This window comes from Phyllostomus discolor, chromosome 14 (assembly GCF_004126475.2).
Source record: "Phyllostomus discolor isolate MPI-MPIP mPhyDis1 chromosome 14, mPhyDis1.pri.v3, whole genome shotgun sequence".
NCBI classification, from domain to species: domain Eukaryota; kingdom Metazoa; phylum Chordata; class Mammalia; order Chiroptera; family Phyllostomidae; genus Phyllostomus; species Phyllostomus discolor.
The window spans coordinates 13,367,115-13,388,410 of NC_040916.2; the positions used below are offsets into that span (position 1 = coordinate 13,367,115).

Genomic DNA, 21,296 nt, shown 5'->3' on the forward strand with positions numbered 1-21,296 from the left:
TCTGATATCAGAAATAGAAATCTAGCAATGACGCAGAGGAAAGAAGAGAGACTTGAACATTAAAAAAAAATGAAAGAACCGAACAAGGACTATCTGACTCCATCAGAAGGAGTGATGTAAAAATGACAGGCATACCAGAAGAAAACGGAGAAGAAAACAAAGAAACTATTCAAAGAAATAATTGATGAGAACTTCCAAAACCTATGTTAGTTAGACCCTCTAACTCAACAAGCAAACAGCACGCCAATTTATCTCAACCCAAAAAGGCTTTCCACAAGGCACTTTGTATTAAAACTGTCAAAGCTTAACGACAAAGTAAGAATTCTCAAGGCAGCCAGGGAAAACTGTAAAAGAAAGCCCATTAGATTATCAGTGGATTTCTCAGCAGAAACCCTACAAGCTAGAAGAGAGTGGAAGCAAATATTCAAACTACTGAAAGAGAGAAATCACCATCCAAGAATAATATAGCCAGCGAAGTTATCCTTTAGCTATGGGGGAAAAATAAAGACTTCCAGACATACAGAAGCTCGGGGAACATACGACCAGAAGACCTCCACTGTAGAAATACTCAAGGGGTTATTCTACCTGAAAATAAAGAACAAAAGGTCACAAACTAGGAGTGAAACCACTGACCGGCACACAGAAGCATGATATAACCCATTTTTTTAGAACAGGGTACTATACACTTCAGTAACACATAAAAGTTAAAAAAGATATTAACATTAAAAAGAAGGAAGATGACAATAGCTACTACAATTTGGAAATGAACTCACAGCATACAGAAGGATAATTTGGACAACAAAAACATAAAAGAAGAGAAGGTAAAGATCTGAATTTGTAAAAGAGGAAGAAGATTAAATGCACTCGGAAGAAAGAGGACTACTTTATTTATACATGAACTGTTCTTTTGCACAAGCTTAATGGTAACTGCACACCAAAAAACTCAAAACTGAGACACACAATTAAAAAAAAACAAAAACAAAACAGGAAACAGAGGATAAATTATAGAATATCACCCCCCAAAAAAATAGGCAGAAACAGAAGGAAAAAGGACTAATGGAACCACACAGCCACCAGAAAGCAAAAGGTAAAATAGCTACAGGAAATCCTCATCCGTCAATAACTACCATAAATGTAAATTGACTGAAATTACCAAGAAAAGGTGCAGAGTAGCAGACTGGATCCAAATACAAACCCAACCATATGTTGCCTTTAGGACACTATTTCTGAGTTGCAAAGACAAAGTTAGACTCAAAGTGAAAGGATAAAAAATGATTCTCCAAGAAAATGGCACCCACAGAAAAGCAGGGGTAACCATATTTGTATCTGACAATATAGATCTCAAGATAACAAAGGTAACAAATTACAAAGATGGCCATTTTATAAATAGGAGACACTATAACAAGAACACAAAACAGCCCTGGCTGGTGTGGCTTAGTGAGTTCAGTGCCGGGCTGCGAACTAAAAGGTCGCTGGTTTGATTCCCAATCAGGGCACATGCCTAAGTTGTGGGACAGGTCCCCAGTAGGGGGTGTGCAAGAGGCAACCATACCCTGATGTTTCTCTCCCTCTCTTCCCATTTCTCTAGAAATAAATACATAAAATCTTTAAAAATATATAAAAAAAGAAGACAACATTTCTCAATACATACACATCGAATCAGAGAGCACCAAAATATATAAAGCAACTACTAACAGTATGACAGGGAGAAACAGATCAAAACAGAATCATAGTAGGGGACATAAATACTCCACTGACAGCTCTAGATAGATCATTCAAACAGAATATCAATAAAGACATATTGACTTTAAATGACACATTAGACCCAATGGAAATAATTGACACTTACAGAGCCTCTCATCCCAGAAAGCCAGACTATACATTCTTCTCTAGTGCACACAGAACAGTCTCAAGGATAGGCAATGTGTCGGGACACAAAACTAATCTTGACAAATTTAAGAAGATTGAAATCATTCCAAGCAAAATCTTGACCACAATGCTTTGAAATTAGAAATAAACTGCAAAAATAAAGTGATAAAACCATAAATAGGTGGACATTAAACCACATTTTACTAAAAAACAACTGAGTCGAAGAAATAACACATGAGATCAAAAGATATTTAGAAACAAATGAGAATGACAATACAGCAAAACTTTTGAAATGCAGTGATGCAAAAATAAGAGGGATGTTTCCATCATTACATGCCTACCTCAAGAAACAAGAAAAAAGAAAAATCCCAGGGAAACAAGCTAACATTATATAAAGAAATAGAAAAAGAAGAACAAAAGCAGCCCAAAGTCAGAAGAAAAAAGGAAATAATAAAAATTAGAGCAAAATTAAATGAGAGAAAAAAGACTATACAAAAAATCAATGTAACAAAGAGCTGACTCTTTGAAAAGATGAATAAAATTGGCAAACCTCTGGCTAGACTCACAAAGGTTTTAAAAAAGAGAAAAGACTGAAATAAACAAAATCAGGAATGAAAGAGGAGAAGTTACCACAGACACTACAGAAATACAAATGATAATATAAGAATACTATATGCCACCAATTTCAATAATGTAGAAAAAATAGATAAATTCCTAGAAATATATAACCTTTCTAGATTAAATCAGGAAGACCTGGAAAATCTAAATAGACTGATCAACAGTGAGGGAATGGAAACAACTATCAAAAACCTTCCAAAAAGTAAAAGTCCAGAACCAGATGGTTTCACTAGTGATTAATTCTGCCAAACATTCAAAGAAGATTTGGATACTTATCCTTCTCAAACTCTTCCAAAAAATTAAAGAAGAGGCAATAATACTTCCTAACATTTTTTATGAGGTCAACATATTCCTGATAACAAGACCTGTCAAGGATAGCATACAGAAAAAGAAAACTACAGGCCAATATCTCTGATGAATACAGATGCAAAAATCCTAAACAAAATGCTATCAAATCAAATACAATGATACATTAAAAAATAATACATCATGAACAAGTGGGGTTAATTCCAGGGGCACAAGGATGGTTTGACGTACACAAATGGATCAATGCAATATACCACATTAACAAAATAAAGTGTAAAAATCATATGATCATATCAATAGATGCAAAAAAAGCATTTGAGAAGATTCAGTAACCATTTATGATTAAAATGCCCAATAAATGAGTATAGAAGGAAAGTACCTCTACATAATAAAGGCTGTATGTTGCATACCCTCTGCTTACATCATACTCAACCATGAAAAACTGAAGTCTTTTTCTCTAACATCAGGAACAAGACAAGGATATCCACTCTCACCACTCTTATTCAACATGGTATTGGAAGTTCTAACCAGAGCAGTCAGGCAAGAGAAAGAAATTAAAGGCATCCAAACTGGGAATGAAGAAGTAAAATTGTCACTTTTTTTAAAGAATTTATTTATTTATTTTTAGAGAGGGAAGGGAGGGAGAAAGAGAGAGAGAGGGAAACATCAATGTGCAGTTGCTGGGGGCCATGGCCTGCAACCCAGGCATGTGCCCTGACTGGGAGTCTAACCTGTGATGCTTTGGTTTACAACCCATGCTCAATCCACTGAGCTACGCCAGCCAGGGCTAAAATTGTCACTTTTTTACAGATGACATGGTTCTTTGTATAGAAAACCCTAAAGGCTCCACCAAAAAAAACTATTAACTATTAGAACTGATAAATACAGTAAAGTTGTAGAATACAAAAATCAATGTACAAAAATCCATTGTATTCCTATATACTAACATGAAATTTCAGGGGAAAAAACAGAAAATAAATTCCTTTTGCAACTGCAACAACAAAAAATACCTAGGAATAAACTTTTATGTATCTATCCACATGTATATGGGTGAATAATTTTTGACAAAGGATGTAAAGGACATTTATATTTAAAACTACAAAGCATTTTTAAAAGAGATTGAAAAAGAAACAAAGAAATGGAAAGATATTGTGTTCATGGACTGAACAATATGACCCAATTGCTTTGGACAATATTGCTTTGGGTAATGTGAACATTATGACTATGTTCAGTTATAGATTTAATACAATCCTCATTAAAATCTCAATGACATTTTTTAAAGAAATAGAACAAAAGATCATCAGATTTGTATGCAACCACAAAAGATTCCGAGTACCCAAAGCAATCCTGAGAAGAAAAAGAACAAAGCTGGATGTATCACACTCTGACTTCAAATTATACTACAAAGCAACAATAATCGAAAGAACATGGTATGGGCAGAAAAAAACCACAGAGACAACTGGAACAGAATTGAGAGCCCATAAATAAATCCACATGTATATGGGTGAATAATTTTTGACAAAAGAGCCAAAAATATACAGTGAAAACAAAACCCCTCTTCAATATATGGTGCTGGGAAAATTGGAAAGCCATGTGCAAAAGAATGAAACTAGACTAACTGTTTGTCACCACACCATACAAAAATTAATAAAAAAGGGATCAAAGACCTAAACATAAGGCCTGAAACAATAAATTACATAGAAGAAAAACATGTTATTAAACTTATGGGCCTTGGTCTTAGAAAGGATTTTATGAATTTGGCCCAAAAGGCAAGGGAAGTAAATGCATAAATAAATGAAGGAGACTATGTCAAACTAAAAACCTTCTGCACAGCAAAAGAAATTGCTAGCAGAACAAAAAGGCAACCAACAGAATGGAAGAAGGTATTTGCGCACAGCTCTGACAAGGGGTTAGTAATCCAAAATGTATAAAGAATTCACGCAACTGAACACCAAACAAACAAATAATCCAATTAAAAATGGGTAGAAGACCTGAACAGAAACTTCTCCTAAGAAGACATAGAAGTGGCCAATTGATATAGATACAGATGCTCAACTTCACTAGCTGTTAGGAAAATGCAAATGAAAACTACAGTGAGATACCACCCCACATCTGTTAGAACGGCTATTATCAACAGGACAGGTAATAGCAAGTATTGAAGAGGTTGCGGAGAAAAAGGAACCCTCATTCATTGCTGGTGAGGCTGTAAACTGTTCCAACTACTAAAGAAAAAAGTATGAAGCGTCCTCAAAAAATTAAGAATAGAGTTAGCATATGACCCAGCAATCCCTCTTCTGGCTTTCTACCCAAAAAAATCTGAAAACATTTATTCACAAAAATATGTGTATTCATTGCAGCATTATTCACAGTGTCCAAGACACAGAAACAACCAAAGTGTCCTTCCATAGATGACTGGGTGGAGAACGTGTGGTACATGTAGACAATGGAATACTACCTAGCTGTAAGAAAAAATGAAATACTGACATTTGCAACGATATGAATGGATCTTGAAAATATTATGCTAAGCAAAATAAGTGAGACTGAAAAAGCCAAGAACCACATTTCACTCCTATGTGGGACATAAAACTGAAAACAACAAATGAACAAACATAAAAATAAGCCAAGACTCACAGACATAGACAGCAGTGTGGTGGTTACCGGGGGCAGAGGGCTGGGTGCTAGTAAAGGGTAAGTGGGCCACATATATGGTGACGGAAGATCTGACTTCGGGTGGTGGGGACAGGACCAATATACAGATGATGCATCACAGAATTGTACACTTGAAACCTACATAATTGTATTAATCAATGTCACCCCAGTAAGTTTAATTTTTAAAAAGTATAAAAAAGAAACTTCAGAATGCAGCAAACCTGGAAACGGAAAGATAACAATAACCCCAAAAGCGCCCCTGCTGACCTTTATATGCTTCTGCTCTAATTAGTGGAGGATTATTTGAGACAGCAATACTCCTGCACGCAGGCTGCATTTATTACTAAACATGTAATTTTGGAATAGTTTGGGTGTCCCAACAGTATTTTTTTAAAGATTTAATTTATTTATTCTTAGAGAGGGAAGGGAGGGAGAAAGAGAGAGAGAGAGAAACATCAATGTGCGGTTGCTGGGAGCCATGGCCTGCAACCCAGGTATGTGGCCTGGCTGAGCCAACAGTTTTTTTTAACTTCCCTTGGTCCTTCTCTCTTTCTGGGCCAGCTCTCTCAGCTTTTACATCTCTCCTCCTCCCCAGTGTTTGCTGTTGGATGTGCCAACGGGGTCGCAGCCACTGCTGCACCCAGGTGTCCTCGTCTGAAGCAACTGAAGAGCCTGAGGCCTCTGCAGGACTTGGTGTGAGGCCTCAGCCACAGTGGGTGTGGGTGGGTGGACGGATAGACAGATAGACAGAGATATAGATCGGAATAATAGAAGATAGGTCAAGAAGCAAAAGGGAAAATTATTTTTCTCTTTAAAAAAGACAACGTTCTTATAAATGCCTAAATGAATCAATAAAAAATGTCCAAGTGTCAAATCCTACTTTCAAGAATCAATAGATTTTATCTGATAAAAAGTTGGAAAAAGGAACTCTGCTGTGTTACTCACTTGGTTGAAAATGAAAGGAACCTCCTTCTTCTCTCCCACCTTCATAGAGGATATGGGAAATGTTGCCGTCCCCAGAGTTTCATCCATGACATAATTGGCATCCATTAAGGTGATCTATAGAGAATTAAAAAATAGAGCATGCATATAAAATTTCTCGTGGATCTCTGAAAATTATATCTAAAATCCCCACCACACTGGAAAAAATTAACATTCTCAGAGGACGTTTAATAGTCATTTGAGATCTTCAGTATTCAATTGGTAACAATACACTTTTTCCTAAGTACTATAATAATATTTATTCCTAAATATTATTATTTTCAACTAAAATAATAATAATATTTTTCATTTTCCTCATGGACCTACTCATTATTGTGCATTCAAAAAAGGAAATTTATCCCCTCTCGGGGGAAAGACTCTTTTGGAATATGAGAAATACATTACTGGAGAAAATCCATGCAACTTTTTGGGAAACATTTGTACCTTATTTTAACAGCAATTGAAAATACTTTTATTCTGTTGTATTTGGATCCTCCTCTTTATAACAGAAATGTTTTCTCCAAAGCCCATGGGGAGGATAAAAGAATCTTCCCAGCCCAACCTAACTCCTGCATGGCCCGTATAACTTGATGCACACCGTCCAGAAGCGGGTCTACCATGCTGCCCAGCTAATCCCCACTGCATCTGGCTGAGAAGAAAGAAGGCACCAAAGGGACAAACTGAAGCATCCACCACAAGTGAATGATAACCTTCTAGCAGTCACTCCCAGAGGATTCACTTACCTCCAAAACATTTTCCTGATTAGGATCCAAAATAAATTCAAAGGTCTCATTCCACACGGGGTTGATGTCATTGTTGAAGTGTCTCGTTCTCTTCCTGCTGTCAGGGGTGGAGGAGATGAAAAGTTCCACGTAGGGATCTGGAGTGTCAACTGCGGACATTGAACCCAAGTGAGAGGGAGGCAAGTGGGATTCACGGTTCCTAATTTGCTTTTATTAATAGGTCAGGTTATTTTCAATGAATCTGCAGTAATGTGTTCAAAATGGCTAAGGCAAGGCAATACATAACAGAAAAACGTCACAGGTTATATACTGTTTTATATATTATGCCTCTGCCCCCCGTAATAGTCCCATGAGAGGGACCCATTTGTAGGTGCTGTGTTCAGAATTCCTCTGCCCACTCAGAGAGCACGTTCTCTGTGGCCAGCATCTCAGCCCGACTTCCAGACTTTACTGTCCTCTGTGTACACACTTAGCAAGGCAACTGACCCCGAACAGTGAAAACATTAATCACTCCTTCACTGGTTTCCTTGAAACCTGCATTATCTTACAGCATTGTGCACCCCCTATTTTATAAGTAAAATCATTGTCTGTCTTTTCCTACAGGACTGTCAACCACCTGAGGGCAGGGGCCAAGTCCTGCTGATCTTCAGATCTTCAGGACCTAGCAACTATCACAACATTCTTCTCCTAACTCAAGGGCTCAACTTTTCTCTTGAACACATCTTTTCCCATGGGACCATGATCATTCATAAACAAAAACCAACTGAATGATGATCGCTAGGATTTCTTATGTAAGCACTTTACACACATTAGTCTAATTCAAACCTCACAATAGCACTGTAAGGTAAGTTGGTTTTATAAGATTTTATTTATTTATTTTTAGAGAGGGAAGGGAGGGAGAAAGAGAGACAGAAACATCAATGTGCGGTTGCTGGGGGTCATGGCCTGCAACCCAGGCATGTGCCCTGACTGGGAATCTAACCTGTGATGCTTTGGTTCGCAGCCCGAGCTCAATCCACTGAGCTACGCCAGCCAGGAGTGTATAAGTGTTTTTTTAGCACTGAGGTAATAGGAACTTTGACATGTTAAGCCACCAGCCAGCCGAATGTCACCAAGATGGTAAGTGTAAGAGAAATAAATACCTAACCACAAGAATTGTTCTCTTAGTGATGACATGCTCCTGAGTTCTAAAGATGAGATAATAAGATGCGGGTCACTATGGCCAAAGGAGCTGGACTCAGAGATTTACAGAAGAGAAAGGGAAGGAGTAGGGATTAAAAATGGTGCAGAGGTCTCCATGTGAAAAGATGCAAAAATTGAAAACCAAGGAAAAGTAAAAATGATAGTTCTGATTCATGATTGGTTTTCAAAAAGTATACGTTGTCCTTCAATAGTAGTTATGGTTATCAAATAATATAATCAATGCCCTTTGCTTCAGTTTTCTTTTTAGAGACCTTATTTATTTTATTTTTAGAGAAAGGGGGAGGGAGGGAGAAAGAGGAATAGAGAAGCATCGATGGGTTGCCTCTCGCACCCCCTCAACCAGGGGCCCAGCCCACAACCCAGGCATGTGCCCTGCTCAGAAATCGAACCCAGCAAACTTTTGGTTTGCAGGATGACACTGAGAACCACTGAGCCACACCAGTCAGGGTCTTTGCTTCATTTTTAAACACAGACATATGGACATACAGTTCTTTTATGTGATCATTGGCTTTTTTTGGTGTGCTTTTTACTATATTGTGGGAATACCTACAAAGGAGGTATAAGCACTTGGGGATATCTTTAATTTAATTTTCCCACTTGGAGCCTATGCATCATTGGTCGAGCACAGCTGGGCCTCACAAGCAAGAGAGCAGTGTAAGTGCCTAGGGTGCTGGTTACAATACAGACCCCTGACCCTCACCTCCTGCGACCCATAATCAGTACATGTCTAGTGGGACTGGGGATCTGCATTTTGAAACAAATATTCTACCTGACACTGATGTAGGTCATCTTCTGTTCCCGTTTTTGATACTTCATTTTAGAGCAAGAAAAGAAGTAGTTACTGAAATTGTATTTAATGTTTGTTTAGTTCTATTGAGATATCATTGACAATAACATTGTACAAGTGTAAGGTGTACAATGTCTTGGTTTGATATATTTATATACTACAATTTCTAATTCACTGCTATCCAATAGTACCCCTTGTCTGCAATTTCACTTTACACGGTTTTAATTACTCACAGTTAAATGCAGTCTAAAAACACTAAATGGAAAATTCCAGAAATAATCAATTCTTGTTTTACAATCCGCACCATCTGGAATAGTGTGATGAACTGTCCCTCAGCCCCACTCCATTCCACCCAGGATGGGAATCATCCCTTTGTCCAGCATATTCACAGTGTATGTCTGCTCCCTACCCCTGAGGCATGTAGTAGCCCTTGCTTATCAGATCGATGGCCATGGTATCACAATGCTTGTGTTCAAGTTGTCCTTACCTTACTGAATAATGGTACCAAAGTGCCAGAGTAGTGATGCTAGCCACTGAGCCTAAGAGGAGAAGGACTAGACCCACCTCCTCAATGAGGAGATGACTGGACCTTCTCCTTTACTTCGGCCACCACTAGTGCTCAGGTTGCAAATGAAAAGTAAAACTACACGTTTAGAATAGCAGGTTATAAAGAAAAATAGTTTTCCTCTTTGGAATAGAAGTAAATACTTGACTTCACAGAGAATATTTAATATTCTCATGGAGCTATTGTTTCTTTGTATCTGTTTCCCTGCAATACCAGAAAAAACAAAACCAAGGGAAAACCAGGCAAAACACAACAAGTGAGTGGGAAGGGGAAGTCATGCAGATGGTAAATATTGGTTCATTCAACAAAAATGTGAGTGTCTCTTATACGCCAGGAACTCCTCATCAAGAAGCAGTTGGGCTTTGATTGGGAGCCAAACACCCAACTGCAGATGTGAATAATGGAAGTGAGTCAAATGCTAATAGCCTAATTTTAGAGGCACGGGTAAGTGGGAGACAAGTAGGTACATTAAGCCAATGACTAGTAACTCCGTCACCGGGATTACTAAACAAATTCAACCCGTAGGTGGGGGAATTGTCTTTTGAGGCTCGGTCTTCATCTGAGTCTTCGAAGAGGTGAAGGGAGAGGTTTTCTTAGGTCAACCAAGAAAGAGAAAGCAGAAGGTGAAGCTCCTTGGGAGGAACTGGAAGGAAAACGAACGCACATACTCAAGTGGCAAAGGCAGTCAGTGATACAAGTATCTTCCCTGTCAGACTTGCACTCTAGATGCCAACACCACCTTTATCCATCAAAGCATCGACAGACCTTTTTCTAAAACAAAATTGAAATCCTGCTCAATGCTGTCACTTTGGGTTCATTTACTTTGAAGTAAAGTCAATATTCTATTTTTTTTTTTACCACGAGTGGTAGTATTTCTAGGTTCTCCTCTTGCTTCACTAGCAAGAGGCTTCAAGGACGCGAAAGGGTGCTAGGCGGTGAAAACCTGGATGCTGCCATCCGCGTATTTGCTAATCTTTGCACTCCAAGAAACGTCTGTAGCAGTGGTGGGCACTGCCCGATGAAAAGAAGTTTTAGGAGGCTAGTTTAAAATGGGATTGCCATAATCACATAGCTCAGCTCACTTTCTTTTATAATTTATCATCTTCATTGGCATGGCAACACACGAAAGCTTAGAAAAGGGAAAGCAATTCATTTCAACAGCAAAACTTAGCCCAATGCTTTGGAGAAGTTCCTAGAAATGCATGAAAGAAAAGTCGAATGTAGGAAAAGAAAATTTTTTTTTTTCCTCCCACAGCTTTGTGAATTAATGCTGTTGGGTAATTGGGCGTTGAGTCAGAGATTCGGCTTCACCTTGATTAGTTCCAGTCAAACAGGTAGTACAGCAACCATGTGATATATGGGCGGGCAAAGGCTTTCTTACATCTCACCCTTTTAACTACAAACAAGAATGTCGGGGGTGTGGGATCACACACCAGCGTAGCTTCAGAACTCCAGAGTTGTAAATGTTTCCTAAACCTGAGTAGTTCATGGAGCGCCTGCCTAAATTCATGACAAGTCTGTCTGTCGTTTTGGCTTTGTCTGAGAAATCTATATTCTATGATTTGGGGCTGACGGCAACTCCTAAACTCCGAGTTCTGTTTTAAAGAGTCTCCATTTGCTTTCTCATGCCCACTTCGCTCAGTAAAAACTTAAACCCTTTGTTTCAAAAAAAAAAAAAAGATGACCCATAAACTGTCACAATTCTTGTGTTAAACGGCAAAAAAAAATCTCAAAAGGAAAAGTCTCCCCAGATTTACAGTCAAAATATCACCTTCTGTGTAGCTATGATACTCTGGCGGTGAGCTTGAAGCCGTGTTTCTCAAAATGCAGTCCAGTAAAATGTCTTCACAGAATCACGTGCACTGTTAAAAATACAGACACCTTTCGTATACAATCACAGTCTTCAGTATGAGCTTGGAAACGCCTTTTTAACAACGTGCCCAGGTAAGTCTCATGCACCCCAGTTTGAAAAGTGGGACTTGAAAGTATTTTATCAGAATCAACAGAAGAACAATGGTAGAATAACACCCACAGAAAAGTCGAAATATTTTGGCATTGAAAAGTCAACAGCCTTGCTGGCATTCGTCCTGGAGTTATTCCGCTCACGGAGGACGTTAAGCAAACCCAGTAATTCAGTTCTATTTCTCTCCACTCATCAAATGCATTGTCAAGTGGCCACATGAAAACGTATCTAAGAATAAAGGCCAGCTGGGTGTGCTGGTTGGAAATCTGTGCAAGGGGATGGGCTGATCGGTTCAAGCGTTCTGCTTCAGTCCCCATCACAGCAGGAATGCCAAAGCAGGACCGAATCTCAGAGAGCCATTTGTTGAGAGAAATGCCTCTGGAAACTATTCTCAGATGTGGCCACTCCTTTGTAATATTTATGATTTAGTGATAATGGTAACTACATGGAGAAATTAAAGCTTTTAAAGGGAAAGGTTTAAAAATTTCAACTTTTTATGATTGGCAACCTTTTCCCTCTCCCTGTACTAGGCTTGCTGACGTGCTGGCATTCGCCCTAGGAAAGTGGTGGTTAGGCCTACTATACATGTATAAATTTCAACAACAGTTTAGTTCTTTTTAAAAAAATATTTTATTTATTTATTTATTTTAGTGAGAGGGGAGGGGAAGCAGAAAGAGAAGGAGAGAAACTTCACTGGGTTGCCTCTTGCTCACCCCCAGCAGGGGACCTGGCCCAAAACCCAGGCCTGTGCCCTGACTGGGAATCGAACCAGCGACCTTTTGGTTTGCAGAATGACACAGCCTACTGAGCCAATACAGTCAAAAACTTAGTTATTTTTTAATGTAGTTTTTATTGAAGGGTACGATAACATGCAGCGAAGTTAGAAGATTGCCATGGTACAGCTGGTTGTATCTCATAAACTGAACTCACCCCTGATGCCACCACCCAGATCAAGATAGAGATCATTGCCAGCACTTCCAGAGGCCTCTCTCGCACCCCTTCAGAGGGTAGACACCAGCCTGCCATCCATCTATCACCACAAAATATTTTTACCTGTTTTTGTTTTATTTTTACTCAAATGGAATCACTATATACTCCTGGGTCTGACTTTTTTGATGACTATTAAGTTTGCAAGATTGATCCATCTTGACACATGCAGAATAATATATTCATGTCTATTGATGCAGACTCTTGCATTGTGTGACTATGCCATAAACTGTTTATCGCTTCCACTGCTAATAGGCACTTGGATTTTTGCAGTCTGAGCTATTACCAATGGTGCTGCAACGAACATTCTTGCACGTGGCTTTTGGCATGCACACGTGTATGTTTCTGTTGTGCGATTTCTAAGAATGGGACTATCTGAACATGGAATTGTCATGCCATTGTGCACCCTGATGTTGACTGTCACATGGCAGCACACGCTTGCCAACACTTAATACTGCCAGCCTGGTCATTTCAAACACCCGATGGGTGTGCAACGGTATCCCAGTGTGGGTTTAATTCACACATTCTTCATGACTGTATGAGGTCCAGTACTTCCTCATACGTTTCTAATGGTCAGTTGCAGATTCCCTTGAGTGAAGGACATACACAAGTCTTTTGCCCATGTTTTTCTTATTGGTTGCCTGCTTTTCATATTGATTTATAGAGTACTTTATGTATTCTGGATATGAATCCTTTGACAGATATACATATATCGCAAATATATTTTCCCAGTCTGGGGCTTATCTTTTCACTACTTTAATGATGTCTTTTGATTTAAAAAAATCTAACTTCAATATAGTCTAGCGTATGTATCCATCTTCTTCCTTATGCTTCATGCTTTTTTCTTTTAAGACTACTTTAGTAGCTATTCAGTATCACAAAAGTTTAAATTGATTTCTTCAAAAAATCTCACTTTACCTTTTACTTTTAGATCTAAAATCCAATTAGAACTAATTTCTGTGTATGGTGTGGGATAGGTATTAAGATATTTTTTCATATGTACAACCAATAGGCAGTATCGTTTACTGAAAATACTGCTTTTAAACCTTCCATTTGCATTCATCAGTGGTCGTATAAAGGTAAGCCTGTCTCTGGACTTCCATTAGTCGACTAGTCCACAGTCTATTCATGAAGCTTGCAGCAATACCACACTGTCCTAGTCATCACAGTTTTATAATACGTCTTGATATCAGATAATATAAATTCTCTTTGTTAACATCTTCAGGATTATTTCAGCAGTTATTTATTTCAGTACTTCAAAGACATATTCCATTATCTTATGGCTTCTATCTGTTCCGCTGAGGAATCCACTCTCAGTTTTTTGTTTTGTTGAATGTCTCTTTTTCTCTAGATGCTTGTTAGAATTTTTCCCTTTGTCTCTGATTTTCAGCAGTTTTGCTATAATACCCATAAGTTTGGTGTTTTTTGTATTTATCCTTAGGTTCAGTGTACATATACATAAATATAGCTTGATGTATTTTATCAGCTGCAAAATATTCTCAGCCTTTATATCTGCAAATATTACTTCTGCTGCATTCTCTCTCTCTTCTCCTCAATGCTTTGGAAATCATGCCCCAGATCATTTTTATGCTTTTATCCTGTATTTAATTTCCATTTTTGTTTTCCGTGGTTCAATCTGGATATTTTCTACTATCCTATTCAGTTCACTAATTCTCTCTTCCACTAGGTTCAAACTGTGCTCAATCCATCTGCTGAGTTTAAATTTCAGTTACTGTGTTTTCAGTTCTAAATTGTTCATTTGACTTTTTTCTCTATATCTGCTTTACTGGTTTTAAAAAAATTCTCCATCTTACTCTCTTAGCTATCTGAAAGTCCATATTCAATACTTGTGGATCTATTTGTTCTTCCTGATTTTTGTTGTTGTTGTTGTTATTGTTGCTGTTGTTGTTATTCCTGGCAATTCTGGACTGAATGCCAGACCTTTTTACAAAAATTGGGGGGCTTAGATCTACCTCAACAGAAGACCCATCTTATGTTCTGGCAGGAAGTGTGAGTAGCGTGGATCTCCTCAATTTAATCAGAAGTTGAATTGACTAGAATCTTCGTAGGGTTCGGGCCACCCCTTGTTCACTCCCACTGGAAGCTCCTCAACCGAGAGCCCAGGCTGCTCACTGGACTCCTCATCGTTTGGCATTTCTGATCTGCACTGTTTTCTCCTCTTAGCACTGTGGGAATGCTGATACCTCTGCTCTGTCTTTGGGTATTTTATGCTTGCGCTTAGCCCAGTGCCCTGCACAGATTGAGAATTTGGCGCATGCATATAGCGAAGGCGCCAACTTTCAGGATTCTCTATGCTTCCCTTTCTCTTGAGGATCTTGCCCCTCAAATTCTAACTGACTTGGTCCTGAAACCCAGCTTTTATGTCCCCAAGTCCTTTGAGATTGCCAAAGTTCTGGTAGATTCTCTGTCTCCACTGTTTAGCTACTTCCCGGAACATCCCTATCAGCTCCCAAATCTACCTAGATCCAGTAGTGGGCGGAGGGGGAACGTGGCATCAGAAAACTGGGCCCACTTCAGGGACTTCTCTTCTCCATGAGACCTTGGTCCCTCAAATCCCAGTTCACTCAGCAGCTTTCAATCCTTCAGACACTTTAAAAAGGAATTTAATCTGTGCTTCCTAAATTGCTCTTCCAGGAAATGAATATTCTCTCACTTACTTCTGCATAGTCTGATGACCATTTAATTATGAACTTGACCAGACATATATCAATCCCTATTCTTTTTGGTTTTCATTCTTCACCTGACTGTTCAAATATTTACTGCTTTTCCCAAGTCACCTGCCCCGCTCACCACTCACCTGAGGACACGACTCAGGCCCACACTTCACTGGGAAATAAAAGGAGAGGATTGGATGTACTCTTTCGATTTCCCTTCCATATACCCCATGACTTAAAAAATATATATATTTAGACTTTAAAAATATTTTTAATGTAAATACATTAAAAGTGTGTTTATTCATAGTTAAGTTCTTCCCCATGTCCTAGAAGAAAAAGTATTCACCCGTATACCCTCTTCTCAATTCTACACTCCATTCCACCTTATCTCATAGATTTCTCATCTATCTCTCCCCAGTCCAAATTTAGTCTGCACAGATTTGCTTTGCCCCGGCTACCTTCTCTCAACCTATAAGTATAAACACACATTGATTACCCTAAAAAATAAATGCAACGTTACTGTCTGCCCGTTTTTCAAGACCTTTGCTCTCCTCCATCAATGCTCTTAGAAAAATAAACGTCATCTCATCATCCCATGGGTTTCCAACTGCGGTCTGCCTCTTCTACTATTACCATTATCGGGCTGTCCTCTCCATTGTAACATTTGTGCAGCTTTATTGAGATAAAATTGACATACAACCTTGTGTAAGTTTAAGGTATATACTATGATGGTTTGATACACTTATATACTGCCAAATGATTACCACAGTAAGGTTAGTTAACAACCTCTTCACCTCACATAATTACCATTTCTTTTTTTTTTTGTAGTGAGAACACCTAAGATTTATTCTCTAAACAACTTTCAAGTATACATCAACCTGCGACCCATGGACTGCATGTGGCCTAAGATGGCTATGAAGGCAGCCCAACACAAAACTGTGGATTACTTAAAATCTTTTTTTTTGCTCATTAGTTTTCATTAGTGTTTGTGTACTTAATGTGTGGCCCAAGACAGCTCTTCTTCCCTTGTGGCCCAGAGATGCCAAAAGATTGGACACTCCGTCAGATCACATTGTTAACTATCATTACCAATCAGTACATTAGGATCAGCAGAACTTACTCATCTTACAACTGGAAGTTTGCACCCTTTGAACAGCCTCTCCTACCCCCTTGCACATCCCCCCACCCCCAGCGCCTGCCAATCACTACGTCCCTATGGTAACTTCAAGGTAAAATTCAATGAGCTCGTTCTCAGGTTTCACTTCATTGGCAGATACGCAACCTTCATTGTGCAAGTCTCTGCTTTTGTGCCCAAGATACCATTACGTTGTGATTCCCTGCTTCTCTAAATGTTTCCTCATTGTATCTTTTATCATCATTGTAACCCCCTCCCTCCCTTAATTCACCACTAAACTGTGGACTTCCTCTTCCTATGTCTTGCAAGCCTCTATTCAAATCTTTCAAAAGGAAGCGGACCCTTTAAAAAATGTGATGTTCATGTAGTCAAAAGCGATTCGAAAAAGAATGATCACAGTTATGTTGATAGTCTTAAGAGCACCCAGCATGCCCCCCTCAGGGCGCATGGCGGCATCAGGCCTGTAGTTTGATTAATCATCTAATTAATCTCAGATGCATTAAAGCCCATCAGCTCCAAGTTCAATGGCAGCCATCTTGCATTCTTTCATTTCCTCCTGGCTGCAAGCAGGAGGGGCACAGACGCAACAAACAGGAGAGTTTGTTCAAATGTAATCTAAAGCTGAGAAGTACATTTTAAAAGGGTTCCACCTTCTATAGCCATTCTGATCAGTCCTGGACTTTCTTTAACTCTCCTTTGGCTCTGGCTGGCACATAAACATTATCATCTCTCTAAGCTGCATCTGAGTAGCCCCACCTCTACTCTGAGATCTTCCATCCGCTCTTGAAAGCCTTAAAAATACCTCATACACCTACTAAGTACCTTCAATTTGTTTGAAATCACCACAAATGTATTTTTTCACAGCTTCTTTTCCCTAAATGTACAAGAGGAAAACAAAAACAAAAAACAAAACAAAAGCACCCCCCCAAAAAACCCCTAAAAGTAAGACCCTATACTTTTCCCCCGACCTTCCCATTTTACTTAAAGGCACCCTCATTTCTAGCTGCCATAGCCAGAAACACAAGAGTTCCTCTCTTCCTCGCAGTTCCTCCAGTCCACGTCTCCTGGTTTGACCTGTTTCACCTCTAACAGGCCCCTCACACCTGGCTCCTCACTCCTCTCAAGTGTCACTGCCCCCGTTCAGCTGAGCACCACCCCTCACCGGGACTAGTCATATGATTTTATAGTTGCTTCATTTCTCACAGTCGAGCCACTTCCCACTATGCCGCCGCAGTTGCCTTTGTGAAACACACTTCTGACCTTCAGTGCCCAAGAAGCAGGCTTGAAGGTGGCCAGAAAGGCCAAGAAGGCCCCTGCCACCAGACCCCAGGTCACAGCCAGGGAGTGGCCGTCCTGCACCCAGCACTGCGGGGTCGCTCTCACAAGTCCACACGGGGGCCGCGGAGCATCTCCAAGATTCACACGTGTCAAACACTCACCCAGTCCCACTGGAGGCAGAAGCGTTTGTTCTGCCTCAGGGAACATCGCTTCTCTTTCACTGGAGTGTATCAGTATGTTTTAGCAGATAACTAAACACGGTCGAAGCCATTGTCCTTGTCCTCAGAATATCCAAGATAAGGGTCCAAAGACTGTACACTTAAAGGTTGAGTAGATCACGATGTTCTCTCTCCGCACTCCTTATCTAGTACATACATGTTCTGTTTTCCTCTCTGGTAAAGTCGGCCACTGTAAATTACGTTCCTTAGAGACTCGTGTATAGACATCTGAATAAAATAAACATAATTCCGCAGAAAGCCTCCACGTGCTGAACCTGAGACTCAGAGGCATTTCGGGGGTAAGGTCATTTGGAGACAGGGTTTGAACCTAGTCTTTCTGCAGCCAAATTCCTTGCTCTTTCATTCATACCGACATTCATAACTCATACTGATTTTTGCCTCTGTTACACCATAAACTCCATAATAGCAGAGGCTGCATCTTTCCTACACATTACTGTGTCCAATAGTGTGGCACAGAGCCTGAACCATTAGAGGAACATGCTGAATATTATTGAAATCATGGATTTCAATAATAATGGTGAACCAGCCCTGAGCAATACTGTAAAAGACGCGACCTTTGGCATAGTCACAACAGTTCCTCTAACTTCTTTTCACCCTTGGGTAATACCTCTCACCCTTCCTGGTGCTTTGTCCCACCCCCCCATGCCTTTGTCTTTTAAGATATATCAATGTCAGCCATTTCTTCCCAGTTCATTTGTATTTAAGCTTGATTTCCAAATAATAAATGCTAAATAATTTGTAAAATATCCTCAAATCCCAATTTTCCTGTCTGAATAACTCCAAGGAATAGGGTAGCATGCTAGGGGGCTTATTTATAGGTAGCAGACCCTACTTGCTCTGGAGGAGGCTCAAAGTGGGAATTGTTATAACTCCAGATGCTGACAGGAAGTCCCTACAAATTTCTGGAAATACGGGAGCTGGAAAAGTTGGTAAAGAATCAGTGTGGTTTTTAGTAAAACAACTTTGGCAGTGATTCTGTGTATACTGGAAAGAGATGAGCAAAGAAAGCCCTTACCACAACAACACTGCCTAGAAACTCAAGTAATCAGAGAGTACTTTTCTCGTTTGAAAGTACGAAGCAGTTTTATCAACACTATCTTGAAATCCCTTTATCGAGCAAAGTCTCCAATCTAAACTCTATTTTGTCTTTTTCCTTTTTCTCACGGCCTCAGATCTAGATTAGTGCTTTCTCAGGTCACATGTTTCCTTTTATAAAGGGACATGAAACTATCACAGTGTACCACCAGTCAAATGGATGTCAGGAAAAAAGACCAATATTATCTACTCTTGAACTGACTTGGTGCACTATGGACATCAATGGGGCGGGCTACCCTCTGGCATATAGTAAAAATTACATTGTAGGAAATGTTGATATTCATGAGAAACCAAAGAAAGATACATGCAAAACAACATTAAGAAATAAAAGTGTAGATCCAAAATAGAACTGAAATTTTTCTTGTTGCTTATATTGCCCTTTTACTCAAATCTCAATGATGCCTTTTTGGAAGAAAATAAAAATATCTTTGTCATCGGTATCTATGCTTGGAATGTTTTAAAGGTTTATAATCCGAGGGCTGCAAACCAGGCATCGCAGGTTCGATTCCCAGTCAGGGCACATGCCTAGGTTGCAGGCCATGGCTCCCAGCAACCACACATTGATGTCTCTCTCCCTCTCTCTCTCTCTCTCTCTCCCTCCCTCTCTCCCCCCTTCCCTCTCTAAAAATAAATAAAATCTTTAAAAAAAAGGTTTATAATCTAGGGATGTTTCTTGGAATCTGTTCAAGAGAGGGAGAGTAATAATTCTCCAGAAATTTTTATGTAATATTATAAAACATATTTATTTAGATTATTCATTTTACTACATGGATTTAACTATACGTATGGATTATACTCTATGCAAAAACAATCCTTTTTCATTAAAACAGGAGTTCTCAACCTTGACATTTTGAGCTGGATTTCTTGGCTCTGGGACACTGTCTTTGGCCTCTACTCATTAGATGCCCGGAGGTCACCTCGGTTATGACAACCGAAAATGTCTCCAGGTACTGCTGAACACACCCCGAGAGACAAAACTAATCCACAGTTTAGAACCACAGCCCTAAAGCAAGGCATTATCCTTGCTACCTGACACTAATCACCAGCATAAATCATTACAAAATAGCCAAGTACTCTAGTCCCAGTTTTACAACCTTTTCTTATGACTTTTTTCCAAATAGAAATGTACCCCATCCACTCCACATATGAAAACTCTAAGTTATAAAACTCTCAAGCTGCATTCAAATTGTAAAGTCAAGCTTATTGCCAACCATTTTTAAAATCAGTAATGCTCTACCATCTAAATGCACAATTACGGAGTATATGCCCTCCGCGGTTGGTTTTCCAAAGATGTATTTTCACCCAGTTCGTCTCCGCAGCTAGTCCCACAAGTCGCCTGAAGGCAAAGCTGCTACACAATTAGACATGAGAGAAACACACTTGAGTTGTAATCTCAAAACATAACAGCTGTGGGATTTTGGATGTTTTACTTAATGTCTTTAAAAAAATTTTTACATCTGCAAAATGTAAATAGAAACAGCACATATCTCAGAGTTACTGAGGGGAATAAATGAAGTATGATAAAAAGTCCCAAGGAACTCTGCTGGTCATTTTTATGTGTTTATTTAACACTTCTATTGTATACACAATGCATCAAGTACTTTTCCAAACACTCCATAATCTCATTTAATCCTCATAAAATAAAACCTATGAGGGAGATGTCATCATTACCACCATTTAACAGTTGAGGAAATGGAGGCCTGGGAAAGCTAGCTATGTTGCCCAAATGCACATGGTTAATGCGTAGTGAAAGGGAGAGTGGAACCGGAGGCAGCCACTGCCAGACTCCTCGCTCTAACCACCGAGCACTATCCCCCTTTGGCATAGCATAGGCACTCAGTCAAGTTGTCTGCCATAAGTACTATGTCCGTTGCTTTGGCAGTTCGTTAAGGCGCTGAGTGACCAGTAAGTACATAGCAGATGCTCAATCAGCATCCACTGATGAGACGCCGGCAAGAGAGCCTTGCTGGAATAAGCACTGGGTTGTATTTCTGTAACGTTCACTTTCCAAAGTTAAAATTTCAAAATTGGCATTTCGTTTTGTATCCAGAGATTGGGATTGCCCCTGTACTCAATTTCAAATCACTTTGCCCAGATTTTATCTAAAATATTTTATTAAAAAAACATATTAAGTGAGGAGTGAGAATCAAAAAGAGCATCTAAGGAATCAGTAAAATTGACAAAAACCCTCAGACACAACCTC

The 21,296-nt window shown here is 39.3% G+C and overlaps 1 protein-coding gene across 1 annotated transcript in view; it reads right to left on the reverse strand.

Annotated features, from left to right (window-relative positions):
* PLA2G4A (phospholipase A2 group IVA) overlaps positions 1 to 21,296 on the reverse strand; it is a 149,830-nt gene that overhangs the window by 77,167 nt on the left and 51,367 nt on the right. The window contains exons 4-5 of the mRNA XM_028530942.2: positions 7,167 to 7,315; positions 6,388 to 6,501 (exon numbers count right to left, since the gene is read on the reverse strand). Coding sequence (XP_028386743.1) covers positions 6,388 to 6,501; positions 7,167 to 7,315 — 263 coding nt within the window. The remainder of the gene's footprint in view (positions 1 to 6,387; positions 6,502 to 7,166; positions 7,316 to 21,296) is intronic.